The sequence below is a fragment of the Tetrao urogallus genome (assembly GCF_951394365.1).
Source record: "Tetrao urogallus genome assembly, chromosome: 1".
Taxonomy (NCBI): domain Eukaryota; kingdom Metazoa; phylum Chordata; class Aves; order Galliformes; family Phasianidae; genus Tetrao; species Tetrao urogallus.
In genome coordinates, this window is record NC_136813.1 from 95,535,339 (window position 1) to 95,556,863 (window position 21,525).

The window sequence follows — 21,525 nt, forward strand, 5'->3', positions numbered from 1 at the left end:
ATATATGCCACCTCCTTATAAGTTAACTTCAATCAAATGATTAATGATGGAAAGTCTCTGTAATAGGATGTCACTGAGTTCTGCTGTCAAAATGTCACAGAAATGGTTTTCAAACTATGGATCTCAATGCAAAGTATAGCGTTGAGACCTGAATATTTAAGAATGAAGTATTTGTGTGGTGTATAACTGACTCCATATAAAATGAATAAGAGGATCCATATTGTCCTTCAATATGACGCAAAAGTGTTATATCAGCAGTTCCTGAGGAAAAACTAACTTGGTTTGCATTCTGACTTTATTGAAGCATGCTATACATATGCTGCCTGTAACCTGCTGAAAAACGTCAATATTATCAATCATCTTCAAAGAAGCATGACATTATTTTGATGGATGTGGTGCAACTTTACTAACGCTGATGGTTTCACTACAAATGTCACATATATAAATGAGAGATGAAAGAATTTGCATTGTGCCAATTCTCTTTGATAGATTTAGAGTTTCAGTGAGATACATTGGCATAATTTGCAGTGCCACAAAAGTTCACTGAAAAGTCAATTTTTTTTTTTTTTGCCATTGTGTGTGGTAGGAAAGCTGGATTTCCTTTTGTCATTTACACAAGACTGTTACCTTACACTTTCATCTAAAGCAAGGATTGCTTTAATCTTCATATTCATTTATAACCTGTCTTCTAATACAAACCACAGTGTGAAAATTACAGAGTAGATTCCACACTTTTAATGTGTTTGTCAATATAAATTAATGTTTTGGCAAAAGCACAGAGGATTTTTTTCCCCCTCTGGAAAAGTCATCATTTTCTACAGTGTTGAGAAAATCCTGCATTATGCCCACTGAAAGAAGCAAGATTGTCATCAGATGCTACTGGCTATGCATCTTAGATTCTTTATGCAGCTTCACAGTAGTTCTGTGTCTCTTTGTATCACCACTAATATTTCATAACGAAATCCAGTTTAACGCTTTTTTGTTCATAATGGTCTTACATACTTGTTTTCAAGCTTTTAAATTAATTGACGGTTAAATTATAAAGTTTTCGACCAATTTGCTGTCACGTGTACAGTTTGCAGACCAGTAATCACCATATGAAGGAAATCGTTATTCCACTGCCTACATAGGGAATGACTTTTCATAACATCATCAGGACTGCAGTTGAACACCTTGCCATTAGCACTTCACTGACCTCTAGCTGTAAGTAACAAAATGTCATGAATTATATGGGTCAGCAAGTCTGACTTAGGCACTACAACTGAGAGGGATAGTGAAGCTCTCACACATTCTCCAATGATCCTTACTGGGATGGTGACTTCTCATAATTAATTGTTCAAGCTTTATAACAGTAGCAGCATAGCTGGGTCCTCATACTGGTAATGTTAAATAACTTCTTCATAAAATTACTGTTTCCAAATTATCTTTGAAGACAACTGACTGCAACAGTAAGGAAATAGATTATTTATTTTTTTGTAATGTTCTCTTTTTCAGCTGACTGTGGGGGTCCAGTTGAACTCTGGGAGCCAAACAATACATTCAGCTCTAAAAACTTTCCAAACAATTATCCTAATCAAGCTTCTTGTAAGTTATTCTTCTCCAAGTCTTCAGGAAAAGTTTAGTTGAATAATAGTTCTAAATGTGTTTTCCTACTGTCAAGCTGAAAAGTTTTTAGCTAAATACAGCGGGCTCTTTTAACTAAAGTGTATGTGTATGGCACTTAGCAGAAGCTAAGGAATCTTGTGCCAGTTGATTAAAAAAATATTATAATGAGTTCACACTATTATGTTTCAGACTGGCCAGTTGCATCACATCTTTCATATCAAATATTTTTATGTCAGTACAACAGACAAAGTGCTGAACGTTTGCATTTTAACATTTCACCTCAATGTATTTGCCAGGTTAGTAGCCTGGTCATCACTTCTATTAAATTGCTAACTTTTTTAAGGTGAAAGAATGTATGCATTTTGCAACTTCTCTATAGAATGTTTCTTAACATATTGGTGAAAAGACGGCACTATTCTACTAATGTTACTTGATATATATTAAGCTACAGTTGGCAAAATTAATAAGAAAATTAGACATACAATGTTTCAAGGTGATTTGCTAAGTGCGGTTGATGGATGAAGCAAGGAAGAAAACTTTGCTGTTTCTTCTCAATTAAATTTCAATTATTTATTACTTCATCTTCAACTGTAGAATTGTGTTGTGATGCTAATCACAGAAAACGTTATTCTGTGTTTTTGTCCCATTTGAGATATGGTTCTCATTGCCAAGTGTTAATTTCACACGTTCCCAGATGAGATTGTGACTAGTGAGAAAATATTTTTCCCTCTATGAAGTGAGAAAAGTGTTTTATGTTGTTTATTTTTAACTTTGCAAGATTTCCATAGTATCCTCACTTACACAGAATAAATATGGTAAAGTTAAACAGAGGCAAATACTTCTTCTGTAAATAACTTTAAAGGCAGTTTTCTGTGTACAATGATAGAAAATATTTTACTATCAAATAGCATAAGGATTAATTGACAAAACTATTTGTCATGTTTTCATATGTACAAAATAATTACCCTTTTTATAGTCAGAGAAAACTGCAGATGCCATGAATGGTAATAAATACATGTGTGTATGTCTTAGAAGCTTAAATGCAATTTTCAAAGGTATTTTAGAGAGCCAGAGTCAACAAAATTTTAGGTCTTGACAGCATTAGTTCCTTTTAACGTTAAGATTTAAACCTCTACATCTTTTTTTTTTTTTTCCATGAAAATTGCACAGTAAACTCTAAAAAACAATAAGGTGATTTTTGTGTTTGTGTTACTATTTTCTAGGTGTATGGTACTTAAATGCTGAAAAAGGAAAAAACATTCAACTTCATTTTCAGGTTTTTGATCTGGAAAATATTTATGATGTTGTTGAAGTCAGAGATGGCAGAGGACAAGATTCCTTACTTTTGGGCAAGTAACACTGATGTGTAGTAAAATGAATGCAATCAGGCCACTCAAGCAAATTGGTGGATCAAATGTAAAGGAAATTAATTCTCTCTTTCTTCTTTGTTTCTTCATATTCATTTGTCTTGGAAAGTAGGAGAAGAACTTGAGATAACATACCATATGTGACACTGCATTTCCAAAGTGTTTGTAAACACTTAGCTTGTCATACATCCAAGAGAAAACAACTTAGTAAATAATACTGTTCATGCTCCTGGACAAACAGTGTCATTATTTTCTGTTCTGATGTGTCAAATTAGGGGTTGGGCTTTGGACATTGCAATCTTATTGCATCTAGTTTTGAGAAATAGCTGCATTCATGCAGTAGCAGTGTTTGCACTGAATCCTAAAACATTTTGAAATTAATAAGAACAAAATAACATAAATATCTTCATGTTCTCCTGGAGAATAGCTGTCTATACAGGAAACGACCCATTGCCTGATATCTTCTCTACAACAAACGAGATGACAGTAACTCTTTTTACGGACGAGGCTGCAACAGGGAAGGGATTTCTTGCAAACTTTACTACTGGCTACAATCTAGGTAAGTATATGATCTCCTGTCTTTAAGAGCTTATACCAGAGCTGAAATAAAATTGAAGTGCACTTAGAGGGTGTCTCTCTGTCCTTAGTCAACAGAAATACCAAAAAGTTAAAAAGATTAGCAGTTACCCATCTGCACTGTATGTTTTCTAGAACAAAAAGTGACATTTTTGATACTTTACAAAATGACCTATTGGTCAGTATCTGTACCATCTCCAATTCTCTGCAATTGTATGTGAAAAAGTGACTCGTTATTTTGGCTGATAAACATTTGAAATATAAGAGGGCAAATATTAATGATTGTTTATTAAAGCTCTGTCATTAGATCACTTTTTTACACATTTGATGATGTCATTAATGTCTGACAATTGGTCTTCTGAGATATGAATGCATACTACTAGCTCATGGCCAGCTTTTTGCCCACAGGGAGGTCCTCCACAAGGAGGACCCCCATATCATGCTCCGCAAGTCTACTCTCCATGAGTTCTTTCAGTCTGTACACATATCTGGGATTGCCCCCAACTCAAGAGCAATGTTGAATCCCATTAAGCTTACGTAAGCCAACTTCTCAAGCTTCACCAAGTCCCATTGGATGTCATCCCTTCCTTCTGTTGTATCAACTGCACCACTTAGCTTGTGTCCTCTGTAAACTTGCCAGCAGTGCACTTAATATGTGAAAAATCTGGGAAAAGGGACTTTTACATATTTGGACAGCAGTGTGTTTCTGGTTCTAGTCTGTCCCCTGATGAAATAGTTCTGTTTTTCTTGATTGCAATTAGACCTGTCATTTGCAAAATTCAGTGATTGTCTCTCCAAAAACATACAAAATTGAGCCAAATACAAAAGTATATGCAAGAGCAACATGCTTACAAGGATAAACTTGCGCTATCACTGTCTCTAGAACAAGTCTTATGGAAACTGAAGTAAAGTCTTTGTGTTACTTTTGTGGAAGTCTGACAACGGAAGTAAGAGAATGGAAAAGCAGTGTGTTCAGAGATGCATACAGTACCATTCACTTGCATGTAGAGAAGGAAAACAAGAACCTAAACTTTTTTTTCTTTAAATATCATAAAGACAAGTATCTTCAGGCATGTTAAATAGCTGCAACTCTTTTACAGATTAGTAGTAGCACTTATATTAATTTTCTTAATATCTCAAAAATCTGAACCATTGATTTATTGTTGCAAAATCAACTCCCATTGTACAAGACTGAGATGCAGATTTTTACTGGCATAAGCCCATTTTACTTTTTCTCTTTCTTCCTTCTCTATCACATTTATTAAGTCCAACAATGCTAAGACTTCTTTCAGCTGGTTCAGCAAAAATGAACTTTTCCCCACATTTGGCTGTAAAATAAGAATTAAGCTTAGTGAGACAGAGTTCTCAAAGTGGCCATGGCCAGTTCTTCTTAAATATATCGAAAGGTTTTCATTTCCAAAAGAATTATGCTTATTCATGATCTTTGCAGCCAAAGGACACGTATTAATTTCATTAGCCTACAGGTCTATAAAAATAAAAAGATAAAAGCATTGCCATTAAGTGAATTTTAGAAGAAAAGCAGATTTTTCTTCACGTTATTTTTCCATGAAATATTGAGATTCTGATATGGGAGCATAATTTGACAATTAATACTTTTTATGGTATAAAATATATATTTTTTTAAAGGCGGATTTGGAAAATCTTGTTCTCATCTAGCCATGCAAAATGATTTCTGTGGAAAATCTGACATCAGCTGTTGCCAGTTAATGTGTTTAGAAATCATATTCTTTTCCATGTATGTTACACAGCAGTCTATGCTGTCAAAAGAATAATTTTATATGGATATCAAAAATTTAGATGCTGATCAGTTGTCTTGCCTTAAATAAGACTTCCACAAAATAAACTGCACCATTAAAAATACACTTTGTACACAGAAATAATCATAGCTTTATATTTACTCTATATGTGATATATATTCCCTTCTATTTATCTAAAAATAGTCTTTATTCTGAAAAAGAGATGAAAGGAAAGGGGAAGCAAGGAAATAGAAAACAGAATTAGAGCAGAAGGGCATTAGGAAAAGGTCCTCTGTATTATTCAATCAATTTTATTTTATGGTAAACTGGATGATCTGCATTGAATATCAATATAACCTAGTAATTATAATTTCCTTCTCCTTTTCTGTTCTCCTTTAGGAGCTTGTGCACCTGAAGAATATCAGTGTCGTAGTGGAGAGTGCATACCATTGGATAACCTTTGTGATAAGCTACCTCAGTGTGAAGATGGCTCTGATGAAGAAAAATGCAGTGAGTTTCCCTTCATACATAGAAAAAGGATGCATGTATATTTAGTAGGTGTTACCTAGGCAAACAGGCACAATAACACAGCTTGTGTGAACTACTGCAACTGCATGCAAGACATGCAAATTTACACATCAATATCTGTTGGCTTTGTCAGGGATAGAAAAGCAAAATCACATTTCTGAGTCAATGTATGTAATCTGGTGGAAATTTCTGTTAAAGGTAGAAAGTTGCTCTATGCTTAAACCAGTGACTGCTTATAATGACCCCAAAATATAATGAAAACTCATTACATGCTATCCCCTACATCCGTTTCAGATTTCCAAATTTTATCACTATTTCCTGCAAGTAATTTGAGATTAATAGCAGTATAAATGCTGCAGTGTGGGGTAAGGGTTAAATCTTCTTGACAGAAACTCTCAAATACTTCTGTGAGTGGGAAGTCAAACTGCGTCATGTGGCACCCTCCAGACTGCTTGGACTCCATCTTATGTAGGCATTGCCACAGGGTGAAGACATGGCACAGCTGCAAAAGTGGCATCTGTTGTTCACTGCGAATGTGCAGATTCCTACAACAGGAAAAGCAACAGCTACTGTTGCTTATTCTTCTAATAAAATGGCCATTTCCAAAATTTAGGTTTACTACATATGGCTTCATTTCATGTAACATGGAAATAATATTCCCTAAACAACAACTTAAATGTAAAACTGATGTTAAAATCATGTTGGGCCTACAGCAAAAACCAAATTTCAGTTCCTGACAAAGTGCTTTTCCGACACTGTATTATGGAGCACTAATGGGAAAGTTAAAAGCAGGCTTTTAAGCTCTGTACATCATCATCTGCCTTGTTTTAAGGAGGACTTCTGTGCTTGAGATATGTCCTTAGATGTATGCTGACAGTTCTTATTGATTTCAACATCTTTTATATATGTGTGTGTGTATGAAAGCCCAAATTCAGCCTTCATATTAATGCTTTAACTATTTTGTTGCAATAATATCCTGCCTTTTAAAATGAACAAAATAAAATTCACTTCAGCTTTTTCTTAAGCAAAGAGGACCGGAAAGTTTGTTCCAGAGCTTGTTAAAGATCTGGAGAAGTTACTATCACCTACTTTAACATTTTGTACGTTTTCCCAAAGATTTATTTTGCCATAGGTTGTCTATTCCTTCTTAACAAATTACCTCACATTAAAGGATTGGCAGAATTGTTTCCAAAAACCCATTTAATCCAAAAGTTGGCTGAATCAATCTAATCTTTAAAATAAAATGAAAATTTAATTAGACACCATCACATTGAGTCTTTTCAGTGTCCAAAATACTTGCTCCTTTTCCTGAATTTCAATTTTTTATCATACCTGCCATTTTAAACTTGACAAACTGGCATTTTCAAATACTCCCAACTTTTGGAACTCCCCATGGGCAGCAAAGGGAAAACATAACACGTCTTCATATGGAAAGTAGTAAAATATATGAACTTTTGAATTAAATACTTTTGAGTGCTCAGTAAGTCTTTTATGGCTTAACAGAAGTGTGTTTGGAGATGAATGTAGAAGTGATGAGGAGAAAGGAAGAAGAATTATAGTTCAAGTAGGAGAGAGGAAGGGTGTCAAAAATATTTTGGAGAAATCTCAAACTGCATGCAATTCTGAGATTTTTAATAGTACTCCAAAATCTAGCATGATTGAAGTTTACCATTAATCTACTCCCATATATCACTTCATGTGCTCTGAGTTTCAAAGAGGCATTCCTTAATATTTGTTTGTTTGTTTGCTTGTTTGTTTGTTTGTTTTTTGTTTGTTTATAGGAAATCTTCAATCATTAGGGAAAAGGTAGTGGAAAATCGTTTTCTGGAGAGCTAGTATTATTTTAAAAAATCAGTAACCAGTCAATTACAAATACCTTGTGTTTTTTTCTTCCTTACTTCATGCTGGCAATAACCATTACTTGTTTCAAATGCATTTTTAGCTCGTGCTATAGACAGGATTCTGTTGACCTTCCACTCCAACTTCCTCAGTCACCATGCCAATAGCATAAAATTTTTCACCACATTATTGATGGTTTTACAAATTTTTCGTCTGAATACTCTCTTTTGGAAAACTTTTGATGGAAATACTGGTTTTTCAGAGAAATGTATTGCTATTACTATTATTTTAACTTAAGCTGCAGTGAAAGCAAAAGTTCTCATAGCAACTGAAGCTGGATAATCCTATTTTTCAGTTAGCTCTGTTTTAAAACTTTATTTCCAGTTATCATTACTGACCACTGTCTAGCTAAAACTTCACAAGCAGTTGGAAATTACATAGTACTGGCTAAGAATAAATATTGTTTAGAGTAGATGGAAAATGTACTATTTGCTGTCTTTTCACAAGACACTTGCAAAATACAAGCTATGAAACTGTCCTGTGGCAGAAATATAGAAGAAGATAATGTTTCCTCCCCATAGGAATGCAATATCCTGAACATGCTGGGTTTATTACTGCTGTAGTGCATCTTAACATCTTTACTTCTTTTGTTCTTTGCCAGCAATAATAAATCTGTGCATACTGCCTTGTTTTTCATTCGGGGTGGTTTTCCTTTGTATTTTAATCACCTATCTAAAATGCTTCTGTCCATTTTGGTCTACAGTGAGATTGCTTAATGGTTCTGCAAGCACTGAAGGACTGGTACAGGTCAGGATCGGGAAGGTGTGGCACCTGGCATGTGCAGCTGATTGGAATGAAAAGATTTCAGACAGTGTTTGCCAGCAGCTGGGATTAGGGTGAGTGAAAATATTAAATGCTCTTGTAACTTGTTTGAAGTTTTGCTGAGTTTGTGAATTTGTGTTTTTCTCATCATTTTAGTGGTATTGTTACCACCCATAAAAACCGAAACAAATATACTTTTCTGTAGTAAACGAAGCTCCAAATCAGTGAACAAATTTGTACGTGTCACAATGCTTATTTTTTCATCATTCATCACTGTATTGCTAACTCTGAAAACAGCAGATTAAATATGAGTACACATATTGGAGAACACTGTGAGTCTCATGTGAAAGGATTAGTCTTTTATCACTGTGTCATCATTTATGTCTTCATTTTTGCGAGAACAGCACAAAATCAAATCTTGAGAAAACAGGATCCTTGGCTACTTTACTGTCATGCTGATGTTCATTTCAAGTAAATTCAAGATAACCACTTGAGTATCCTGTAACTGGGCTCCCAATACATTTCATACCTATCATTAAACATGAGTTGTTGGGGTAGGAAACTATTTCACTTGAGGTGTGTTTGCGGCTGGAGGAAGGAGGGAAGCATATGATTGAAAAAGCAGATTTGTCTTCAGTTGCTGCTATTCAGCGGAATTTCCAGGGAAGAGGCGAGGAGAGTTTAGTGCAGAAGTGTTGTATTTTTACAGAAATTTATGGCCCGAATTCTGGCCCCACTTACACTGTATGAAATTTCACTGCCATCCAATGAATAATAAATGTCTTTCCTACAGTGCTGAGGTTTTTAGAGAATGTAATTTACTCAAGTAATAATCAAATAAAATTCTTAGCTTGCAGTTTATTATGTTGCTCTCCAATAAAAGTAAGATGCCTGCAAATGCCTGTCTCATAAATTAACTGTAGAAATGGCAAAGTAAAGAGGGCTAGGAAAAAAGACGAAATGTTATTTGAAAGCATTTTCAATCATCCAATGAATATGTACTGTTTTATTCTTATTTCTTTTGGTTAAGTACTGCTTTTGTGTACATATCAGATGCACAAATCCTATTTGTAATATTGGTATGCAGTTATCTTTTTTATGCATGTATATAAGGATACAGGAAGTATGACTAAGTGTTCTTTGAGTCAGATGCCTCATCCATTTACAATGGCCATTAGCCTTCTTCCTCTCCCTCTTTCTCCCTCCCTGCCTGTCATTGCCTCTCTGTTGTATTTGTGATATGTACCAAACAAGCAAATCTAGAGCGATGCCCATGTGTGCATCTACGAAAATATAGGTTAGGGAAATAATTCACAAATACACAAATACACAAAAGTGAGTCCAGAGAAAAAGGTGCATGGAGTGGTGGAACTGAGAAACCTAAAGAAGGATCCTTTGTTCAGTATGTGCTTTGTGACCGTGTGCACGACACTGCCATGCCTGATTATTGTTGTCATTATTAGCATTGATTTTCTTCAAGCCATCAGTTCAGACACTGAACCTTCCACCATTTCCTTTGTTTGGTTTCAAATACATTTGTTTCTTTAGGACCAGTGTTAGCAGACCTGCAGCCTGTTTTATTCATGAACTCATAAAATTCTTGAAAATTAACTAACTGAAATAAAATGTCATGTTTGAGATGCCCAGGTCACTTACATTTTCATTTACTCCACTAGTAAACGGTCAGTAGTAGTAGCTAGCTACTATGCCTAGCTACTAGAAATACCAGATAAAATCATTTTGACTTCTGACTGCCAGACTCAGGCTTTCCAGTGTGGCAAAATGCTATAAAATTCATTGACTGGATGTAGAAAAGAACCTGTTCCTCAGTGTATTGAGGCCGTGTTTGCAGCCAGAATGAGAACAGTCCTGATTGCTTGGTGATAGACTTAATGTCATGTCAGTTGTCACCTGGAAGCCACAAGAGAAGTTTCATGTTCAGGTTTTTTGGAGATTTTCAGGTCCACTCACGTTCAGAAACTGTGAGCAACCTTTGTTTAACTGCTCTTATAAGATGCTTCTTTTCAAATCAAGAAAGCCTAGAGAGGTTATTTTTATTTTCTATTTGCATGATTTCTTATAAAAATATTGTGTGCACATCAGCAGTTAGGAAATAGTTGTTCTTCATATGAATCCACATGTGAACAAAGCCTTTCTTTTATACTAAAGAAAGTGTTCACTATTGAAAATTTGCTGCAATTCTTTAGTATTGTTTTCCTGTTTGTCATAAAATCAGTGGACAAAGCACTACCCTGTGACTTAAGCATAAGTAAAACAAATTACAAATATCCTGCAGCCTGAAAATTAAACAATAGAATGAAAAATCTGTAAATATATTTTCTTCAAATAAGCATGTGGATTTTTATTTTTTAGATAAGAGAAAAAATTGTAGTTATTGAACAAATGGCATTATTATTCAGAATAATTATTCAGAAATGTACCACTTCATTTGAATCTTTTCTAACATTTGGTACTGCTTATTGTTACTGATCATATCAGGGACATGGATAGAGACTGAAACCGTAAATACCTCTGTAGATCTGTGTGTAAGAAACTTATCCAAAATTATTCTGTAAATTCTGGCTACTTAATTCGTAGGTTAGCCTCCTTAAGGCCATTTTTGTCATAGCCTTCAATACTTCTAATAAATCATTTTCATTAACAGTAGATCCCCAGTGAAAACTCAAATTACGCATCACCTTTAGGGTCTGGCCCATGGTGTTAATTTTTCTTCCTTTTGAAATGATAAGAAGCTAGATTACTAGAGCTAAAATCTATCATAATATTCCATTATCATTCCCTCTAATTAAAAACTAACTATATTTTGAATGCTAATCAGTTCTAGCAAAGCAATCTTATTAGAACACTTTGTCTTGAGTACACCATATGTATGTGTTGGATAATGCCTTGAATCAAGGAATATTTAAGAGCTGTGACTTGGAATTGCTGCATAATAATACATAATAATACATTGCTGCTACTAAACTGCATTGCTCCAGGAAAAGTATATGATTTCTTATACTTACAGAAACACTCACCATTTATCAATACATTAATTGAAAGAAGAGCAGCTTGGTTTTGCAATCACTGATAACATTTAGGAATCTCCAGCTCTGTGTATCTCAGGAATTCAAAGAATACAAATAAATCAAACGAAATTACCAAAGGTTTTCTCAAAAAAGCACTTTAGATTTTATTTCAGAAAGATGAGGAAGCTAAATAAAGTCCCTATTGTTAAAGGAAAGATCAGAGAAGATCCAGCCCGTAATCCAGAAATTTCAGCATTTAAGTAGGTTGCTGCAAAAATAATACCTTCTATTTATTTCCACAGAAACTATAACAGCTAAAGAAACTAAAGAGCACAATAGCACTACTTGATAGAGCAAATTCACAGCTACAAAATACTAACTTTCAACACAGTCACCACTATTAGCTGTGCATTTTTGTCATCGATGAACAAGAACCTGCATGCTGCACTCATAAAAAATCTGCACCAGCAGTATCAATCCACTGTTGCTATCACCACTTCTGAAATGTACCACCCAGCACCTCACCGTGCTCACATCCGATGTTTGGTTTCCATAAACGTTCAGCAAGAGTCAACAAATATCAATGGATGGCATTTTTTTCCACATAGAGAAATTTAATGACACACCTTCACATCATCCACACTTCCATGCCAGACACCATTTTGTCAGACTGCCCCTCTACTGCCAACTGTCACATGGCAACAACATATAATGGGATACTGTCAAGAAGCTTCAGTCTTTATTGCCATACCACCACAATCTGTCTCCATATATTTAAGAATCAGTATTGCAAACCATTCACTGTGGCACAAAAGAGGATAAACTCATAATTTACTTTCATTAAAATAATTGTTTTCTCTCCATTGTAGCACTGGAGTTCTTAGGATAAGGTGAATGAAGTTAGGCAAGTCACATTTTAATCTGTGAAAGTTTTAATCACACATCTCCAGATAATTCCACAAACATCATCATTTCCCAGACAGTCCTCCACCAATAAAACAGGATAAATTTCTAAAAATACCTATGTGTGTCTTTTCCTTCCAGGAATTCAAATATGTCATCAACTGTATTATTCACTGGAGATGGTCCATTTGTCGACATCACTGAAGTAGCTAATCAGAGCCTAATATTTACAAAAAAGTGAGTAGAGTGAGGTTGCTTCCTCATACTAAGGAAAAATGCAAGTGCGGTGACTATGATTTATACAATAATTTCCAGCTTAAGTTTATCTGAAGACTAATGTGATTCTGTATGAGGTCTGGACCATAGAAATAGGTTTTATTCTGTGTCTACTGCTGAATTGTATGTATCATTGTGCAGTTCACTTTTCCACCTTCCATTCTTGTTTGTCTATTGCAAATTTTAAATAAGAGAGATGCTTGATTTATTTTTAGCATTCGATATAATTTTATGCAATATTTTTATATATTTATTGTGAAAATTATTAATACTGTTACTTTTACATTTCTTTTTACATGCACATTTTTTTTGAAAATGCTATTTATAAAATGTTTTTTATCTAGAGATCTCTAAACTATGAATATATCAATTTCACTCTTGGTTCTCCCTAAAATCAACAGAGAAAAAAAGTATTTCCAAATTCTAATTTGTCTAGCTATCTTTTCTGGAATAAGGTGAATCACATTTTGTAATCCATTGAGTTTATTGATAAGACACTTAGGACAACAGCTGTATCTATGTTTAGACAAATTAATTTAGTTCAAAAAATGTTTCCATGTGTCATTCTCATGTCGTGTCTCCATATTTATCATTAGATGAAATGATCCTTGGAATGCATTACATCCTTATCTTCCTCAGTCCAAATAACACCTGAAGTGATTCTGAAAAGTCATACAAACTGTCAGTCAGTGTTTCTTGTAGATTAAATGAAAATATAATGTTTGCCCAGGATTACTTTCTCAGGAAATACCGGGTTTAAGTACACCTCTACAAAGTAGAAAGGATTGCCACCATCAAATAAAACATTATATAATGACTTCAGTTACTGAGTTTCTGCTTATAAGAAGGTTTGTAACAAACATTATCCTGGAATCCTACTACAAGCATGGACGCAGAAAATTACTGTATAATTGCTAAAATGATGAAATGATGTGGATGATGTCAAGAGTCCATGTTCTTTCAGGTTTCCTTTATGAGCACACCACATGGTAGCAAAGCGGGTAGAATTCTTAATTTGATATGCTGTATTATTTCTATATTAAAAAAAAATCCATTGTTTGTTCCAGTTATACTCTGTTAATCCCAACATTTATCATTTTTACTGGTATCGAAAGGATATTTTACAATTGAGATACTGCAAGTTACTTTTCATGTTTTTCTTGACTACATGTCTAAATAAGGATAACCACAAGAGATCTTAAACAACAGCAGTAATTTAAAGATGTCTTCTGTTAATATCTCTTAAACACTTAAAGATAATTGATGCAGGAGTGAATGGAATAAGTTCATTAATCTTAGTTGTATTTCTGTTGATGAAATGGGTATCTAGATAGATATTCTTCATCTAGAAAACTGATAGGAATCATTTTACAGGGTAACACCATTAAAGTCTCACATGCTTTTGTTGTGTGCATGTTAGAATGATCACATAGAATTGATAATTAAAAAATCAAATTGATAATCAAATTTTAAAAAGCTACTTCTCACATTGCCTTTGGTCTTAGTTTCAAGAGTAACTGCCATGAATGTAAAGGGTCATACAGATACCTGAAAGCTGTAGTACGGAAACGGCATAACTGTTCTCTGATGCCATTAGGTAATGGATTTCTTGGCAGAATTGCTTTGTATGGGCCAAAATTCTGCTTTGAAGATACACATGAGCAGATGCTACAGGCATTTTTTTTTTTTGCCATTCCTAAGTGAGACCATACTCATAGATTTAAGATTTCTTCCCAGCATGCTCCTTCACAGATAACGCTCACAGAGTTACATAGGATGGGTATTTAGCACATGTAGTGTGACTCTACTGCCTTTTGGACTCTGAGCTAACCAAGGGGTAACTGAGGACTGATAAATTGAAATGCAGGCAAGGAAATGGTTTTCATACTGGAAACTTACTCCAAATAGACAAAAAAGTGGACTCCCATAAAGTACCTTCTACTAAGCAATCAGTAGGTACCGATGGTGGGAGATAGACCCCAATTTCCACATAAAAATAGGGACAAATCTGACAAGCTGAGTATTAGATTGGCTAGTTTGTATGATACAATACAGAGCTGGAGGCATATTTCACCCTCTTACACTCACCATAATGAAGATTTAATTAGACAGGGATGGAGGGGAAGGTTACATGTTCTCACTTGCTGGGCTGTCACTCATTATTTCTCTCACAAAAAATGCCAAATTTTAGTGCAACCATAGTGAGGGATGCATAATGCTATATTCTGCTTAAAGAATGCTTCCTTTTATCTCTTTGAAAAAATGAAGTGGAAATGCATACTGTGACCTAGCCCTTAGCTGACTTTTTTTTCTTTCTGATATATTTCTGTGTATCCAATTTAAATTGCTAGCACACACACTGTCCCAAGTGTTCAGATTCATTACAAGCTATGAAGATAATCTTAAAACCTCTAGGTATCAGAAATGCTTGAGTAGTTTTGATCTGTGGTTTCATGCTCTTCAGGCTCTGGCTTTATATCTCTGCTAAATAATTCCTTCCCCTCTATATGCAGCTATATATTTTATTGTGCACTATAATCTTAGTAAAAAAGATACAGTGATATCGAACTAACCATTTCAAAATTCTTTGGTTACACTGATCTCTAGTGGTAAGTTATTAAAACTTCTCAAAAGGTAAAATAAATGCAGTATGCAGTTACAGTTTTATTTAGAATCTGTCATGAATGAAGCTAATGTACATTTATATATATGAAAGAGTTACTTGGTATGCAGATACTTGTGATTTAATTATACTTTCCTTCTAGAGAACTTTGTTTAAACAACCTGGTGATTCATCTGCAGTGTAACATTAAACGTAAGTACATTTACCCTGGGAATGTTTCACACAGAAATCAGATTGTTCAGTCCATAAAGCCTAATGTTTATAGTTTGAATTGAAAGGTTAGGAAATGGACTATAAAAGCCATGCTTGTAATGATATAAACACAGCAAAATTTACAATCTTCGCTTGTTTTCAGAGTTAAGTATACACTGGAGACGGGTCGATACTGAAAGCAAATATATACAAAAATTTAAGATCTGAGGATATAAAACATCTAAATCCAAGTTGCATCTTGATTTCAGCTATAAAATGGCAAACTTTTCTCCACAGTAATAATATTTTTGAATAGCAGGTCAGGTAGTACCAAGACTATTTTTCCAAGAATTTAACTACTCAAATAAAGCATACCATGTTCTTCTACAAATTTGCATTTATTTATTTAAAATACATATATGCATTTATTTTAGCTTGTGGAAAACGCCTGGAAATTGAGAACAAAGGAACAAGGATTGTAGGTGGAAGTGATGCCAGAAGAGAGGCTTGGCCTTGGATTGTCTCACTCCGTTTTAATTCCAGACCCGTTTGTGGAGCCTCCCTTGTCAATGAGGAATGGCTGGTGACAGCAGCACACTGTGTATATGGGTAACTTTCACTGTACTCATAAGTTAATGCATTCTGATGCTCCCACAACATGCAAGTACCTAAATGGTGGATATCTGTCAGTAAAGTTGGGCTGAAGTATAATCTTGAGTCATTGGTCAATCACAGAGCAAATCACACTTTCAAAGGATCATATTGAAACCATTGGTAGGAGGTACTTTTTAGGTGTTTGAAATGAAATTATTACAGATTCACAAATGCATTTTTGTCTCCACTGACTGCAGGGCATCCCGCTGACTTGTTGAGATGGCCAGATGACATCCATACCATGTCTTTTTCATTTTAAGAAAGCATGTGAAACATTTGCTTTATGTGCAGATTGACTAAGGATGTATCAGATAATGAATAATTTGTGATTCTAATATAAAAACTTAATAACTACTTCACTGTTAAATTACTATGTTTGAATCACGTAAAGCTCTGCAACATACAAGTAAATCCTCAGTCCTTATTTTAAAGCAGACAGTCATAGAAACCAAGAGCCATTTTCTGAACAGTGAACATTTAAAATACATGGTATTAATACTGAGCATTTTTACTTTACCTATAAGCAGTGTGGGCCTCCATTACTCACAGGAATCTCTGTTAGTGGTTAGAGGATGGTATGTAGTGGTTAAAGGATTAAGTATCTAAGAAAGGTAAATTCATTTTTTCCCATTCCACCTGTTAAGTATCACAGATTGATCAAGATTTACTGTGCATAATTGGAATGAACCTTGATTCATAAATACTGATCAGGCAATATTGCAGTGTCCTCCAGATAGCATTGTTTGTACCACAAAGAAGTGATGCATATAAATATTTTCTAAGATTTGCTTCCATAACGTCTGTAATAGAAACTAGTACTGAAGAAGACACTCAGAAACCGCAATAGCAAAAGACAAACGTTATTATTCAAAACTATAGTAGATTTTTCATTATGAATATCTAAATAATAATGCTGGGGAGGCTATGCCAGTATAAGAATGACTCCTCATTCCATTACAGGAGTATATTCCACACAAAGCCCTTGAAATGAGGGGGATCAAGCCATGTTAGTTTGCACATGATAAATCCACACTTACATTGGTGCTTCCTTTTCACCTATTTCACTTTTCTATTTTCACTTAGATATCATTTTATTGTGTTGAATTTGCTGGAGTTTTTCCTTTAAGCAACAGTTTATATTTTTAGCTCTTAATTCTGAATATTTAACTGAAATGCTGATTTAGAACAAGGTAGCCTCCAGATGTCAGTCAAAAAGATAAACAGAAACCAATTCCATACATCAAGCAGACTGAAATAATGTTTTAGAATAAAAATGAACTTGATTAAAAAACTAGCAAATGCATGCATTCACTAGCTGAGAAACCTCAGAAAGCTTAGTTTCAAACCAGCATAGATGCAGGCTCAGCAAAAACAAAAACAAAAACAAAAACAAAAAAACAAGCATGTAGATTTATGCCATAGCTGTCTGAACGTATTTTTTTCAATTTAGATAAAAAACTAAGGGACCAATTTTCTGAGTCAATGAGCTGAAGTACTTTCTACTACAACATTGTAATCTATTATTCTTCAGATAGTTCCATAGTTTTCTAACTAGGACCAATGCTAATTGCATTGTGGGCAGTCAGCAGTATTCTTTCCAGTGCTAAAAAAGACATAGTGATTTAATTAATGTATCTTATTCCACTGCACTGCTGCATGATTAATTCTTCTAAATAATGCATATAAGCTTAAAATCAAAAGTCAATCACATACTACAGTATGAATGTTTAAGATAATATAACTACCACAAAATTGTATGGACATCTACTACATTATCCTATTAATTGAGGGGAAATTGAGAGCATGCTACTTATTATAATGAGGTTAAAGATTAGCACTTTATCTAACATATTTTTCAGAATGTTCATTAATCATTCATAATTATGAATATTCCTTGCAACTTCCAGGAGGCAATTACAACCATCTACATGGAAAGCAGTTCTTGGCTTATATGACCAGTCGAATATGACAGACACTTTAACGGTAGTTCAAAACATTGATCAAATAGTTATAAATCCTCACTATAACAAACTTACAAAAGACAGTGATATTGCTCTGATGCATCTTCAGAACAAAGTTCAATATACAGGTAAGTAAGTGAGTTTGTATTTTTCCACAAAACGTATATATTGCTTAAACCCTAAATATGCTAACCATGATAGAATGAATGGCTGTACATTTTGTATAGTCTAATTATTCTTGAGTTCATCCACTACTTCCTGGTTATTGTGTCCCAAAAATGAATTTGAACTAATGAATACTTTCTTTTGTGACTTCATAAAAAAAAAAAAAAAAACAAAATAAAGAAAAGAGACTGAAATTGATTGCTTATTTTGCATTCACAGATTACATACAACCTATCTGCTTACCGCAAGAAAATCAACAGTTTCTACCAGGAATTAACTGTTCCATTGCTGGCTGGGGTGCTATTAGATATGAAGGTGGGTAAATTATGCTGGGAAAATTTGCTCCTGATTCCACAGAAGCTGCTTAGGTCAAACAGGTTAGAGATATGCCCTTCTAGAAAAAAGTTTTCTACTATTCCACTCCCCCACCATTTCTTTTCTAAAGAAATAAAGTTACAACATATTTATTAGAAAAAATATATACATCTCCAATCATTAAATTAATAAAAGAACTTATTGCATCTCCTTAGTAGTTATGAGGACTACTTTTCTCAATTTACAGAATATGAACATCTTATTTCCAGATAACTGGGGAGATGAAGGGATCAGAAAGAACAAAGATTCATGTTTCTGACAGTGTTCAAATTATTTTCCCCAGAAGCCAAGAATACTGAGTGTAGTGTGAAATGTACATTCTGTTTCTATATCACATGCTCCAAATTTGGAGTCTCTATAAAATAATAAACATGCAAATTCACTTTCATGGTTGCTTGTACATATTTGTATCCATATTTTCAGAGTAGAATTGTATTTAAAGTTTTAAGTAAGAACTTGTAATAGAAATGCTTATAAAAACTAGATATATGCAATCAAAGATATGCAACGAATAGCGTGGAAACACTGGAAAATCCAAGCTTCTAAGCCTTTAATAAGCTCTTAGATCTCTCTACAGTAAGTTCATAGTCATTGATTTTAGTAACTTTCATTTAATTACAACCAAATTCAGTCCCATTACGCAAATGAAAGACAGGATTCAGTTAATGAGCACCATTTAATCAGTGATTGTGTTACAGGGGCATAAACCTGAATAATACAGTAGTCTGGCAGGGCTTCCTGCTGTTCAGTAACATGCCTACATGTTGGAACAAGAACAAAGCTATCACTGTTCTGAACATGTTATACATATTTAATGCAGCACGTAAATGTACTCTGTATTTTCATCAGGTCCCACTTCAAATATATTGCAAGAAGCAGAGGTTCCTCTCATTTTAAATGAAAAATGCCAGGAATGGTTGCCAGAATATACTATTACTGAGAATATGATCTGTGCAGGCTATGACATGGGAGGTGTAGATTCCTGTCAGGTAAGAATAAATGGCTAATTCTCACTGCTAGCACATAGCACATCTAATTATGGAGTAAAGTGCTCTTTGATACTCCAGTCATTAAGACCAGATGGTCACTGTCTATGAATATTATTTTTATGCTCAATATTTAGCTCTTTATCAGAATACATGTTGTAAAGATAAAAGTCGATTTTGTATGATCTTAATGCAAACAACAATGGAAGGAGATAAATATGTGGACTGGATGTTTTATGCACTGAGCTTTGAATAATTACTGCTGAGGAAGGAGGAAGACTTTTAGCAAAAAGTAAGGTACAGAGAAATGCATAACAAATAGGTCAAAAAAATCTCAAAAATGCTTCTCACGGTGAAAGGGGTAGAGCAATGATGTATTTCCCCAGAATATGTAGGCTTTAGAAACATTTCATAAGTGGACACCACAGTATTTTGGAGAAGCTGCCTTTCTGCACTTATCTTACAGGCTACTTCCTGGGGCTGTTTCTCATGTCTGTCCATTCTATCTCTGCTCATTATGTAACACTTCTCTTTAAGAGCACTTTTAAGTACTCTTTAAGAGTACTTTAAGAGCACTTTTAAGCATTCTTTAAGAGCATTAAGTGTTGGTCAACACTTAATCTTTCTTCCAGCAATGTGGAGTCCATGGCATGGAGACTGGTTCTCCTCAGATCTGATAAGGAGCATCCTCACATAACTCCTCTTACTTTATTATCACAACTCTAAATCTTTATCATGCACAGTGAGTTTGGCTATGTTAGTCAAGCAGGAATGTATGCAAGCCTATTTGATTTGCCTTTTTCTCAATGTCTGTGATTCCTCATCTCTTTTTGTTTTTCGTCCCTCAAACTGAAAAAAAAAAAAAATAAAAATTGTAGCACTATAAGTTGATACAGAGCACAAGTGACCAGCACTGTGATCAATGACCATTCAACCATAAGCAAAGAGGAGCAAGCGAGTCCTGATACTACTTTGTCCTCTAGGCTGCTGTCACAGCCTTTGAACTTTTGTGGATGCCCTAGAGTTATAGACTGAAGTATTTTAATGACTGAGTTCCCACAGAAGTCTCCCCTAAAACTCTCTTCATAGGGCCATGAAAAGACAACAATAATGCTAATTGAATTAACTTGCTTCAAACCAAACAATAAAAAATAATCATTGTTTTCTTTCTCATCAAAGCAAGACATTCATAGCTACTCAGGCAGTAGAATGAATAAAATTTGGTCCCCACACTCTATTGCATGGGTATCCAACCTTCTGACTTGCCTGGCCTGCAATAAGCAGAAAGGAATGTAATGGGCCACATGTAAAATATATAATAAAGTTAACATAAATAAGTAACAAGAAATATTTTTAATGTATTTTTTATTAAAATGTTAAAATACACTACAAAAACATAAAACAAAACTAATAGGATGTTTGCCCTTGTTTTTGTGAAATTAATGCATCAGTCTAGTTCAAGAGCAGTGACTGGCATTCCTAGTGAGTTCTCAAGGTGCTCATCAGAGATTTTTTACGAAATGTTACCCTTCCTGTGCTTCATCCTTGACAATAATTGTTCACAACTGTACTTACTGCCAAAAAGCGATGACATGAACAAGGCATGACTGTGAAGTGAGATCTATTTTTATTGGATAAAACGGGCCTTATAAAAGCCTGATAAAGAGACATGACCACATTTCACTTTGAGTTGAAGGTCTGATTGTAACTCTGTATATTTCATTGAAAATTTGCAGGTAACGTACTTATGTAAACTCAAAGTAGAGTCACAATATACAAAAAAAAAAAAAAAATCATTTTTTTTGGAAATCTGGAAACCTATTCCTAAAACTCTCTCAAAATGGAAAGCACATCCACATATTTTTCA

The 21,525-nt window shown here is 34.4% G+C and overlaps 1 protein-coding gene across 1 annotated transcript in view; it reads left to right on the plus strand.

Annotated features, from left to right (window-relative positions):
- Positions 1 to 21,525, plus strand: part of TMPRSS15 (transmembrane serine protease 15) — a gene marked incomplete at both ends in the record, with an annotated part of 53,053 nt that overhangs the window by 28,898 nt on the left and 2,630 nt on the right. Inside the window, 11 exon segments of the mRNA XM_079539461.1 lie at positions 1,495 to 1,584; positions 2,829 to 2,954; positions 3,400 to 3,531; positions 5,705 to 5,815; positions 8,436 to 8,568; positions 12,568 to 12,663; positions 15,468 to 15,517; positions 15,952 to 16,126; positions 18,079 to 18,260; positions 18,517 to 18,612; positions 19,522 to 19,661. Of these exon segments, the coding sequence (XP_079395587.1) occupies positions 1,495 to 1,584; positions 2,829 to 2,954; positions 3,400 to 3,531; positions 5,705 to 5,815; positions 8,436 to 8,568; positions 12,568 to 12,663; positions 15,468 to 15,517; positions 15,952 to 16,126; positions 18,079 to 18,260; positions 18,517 to 18,612; positions 19,522 to 19,661 (1,331 nt within the window).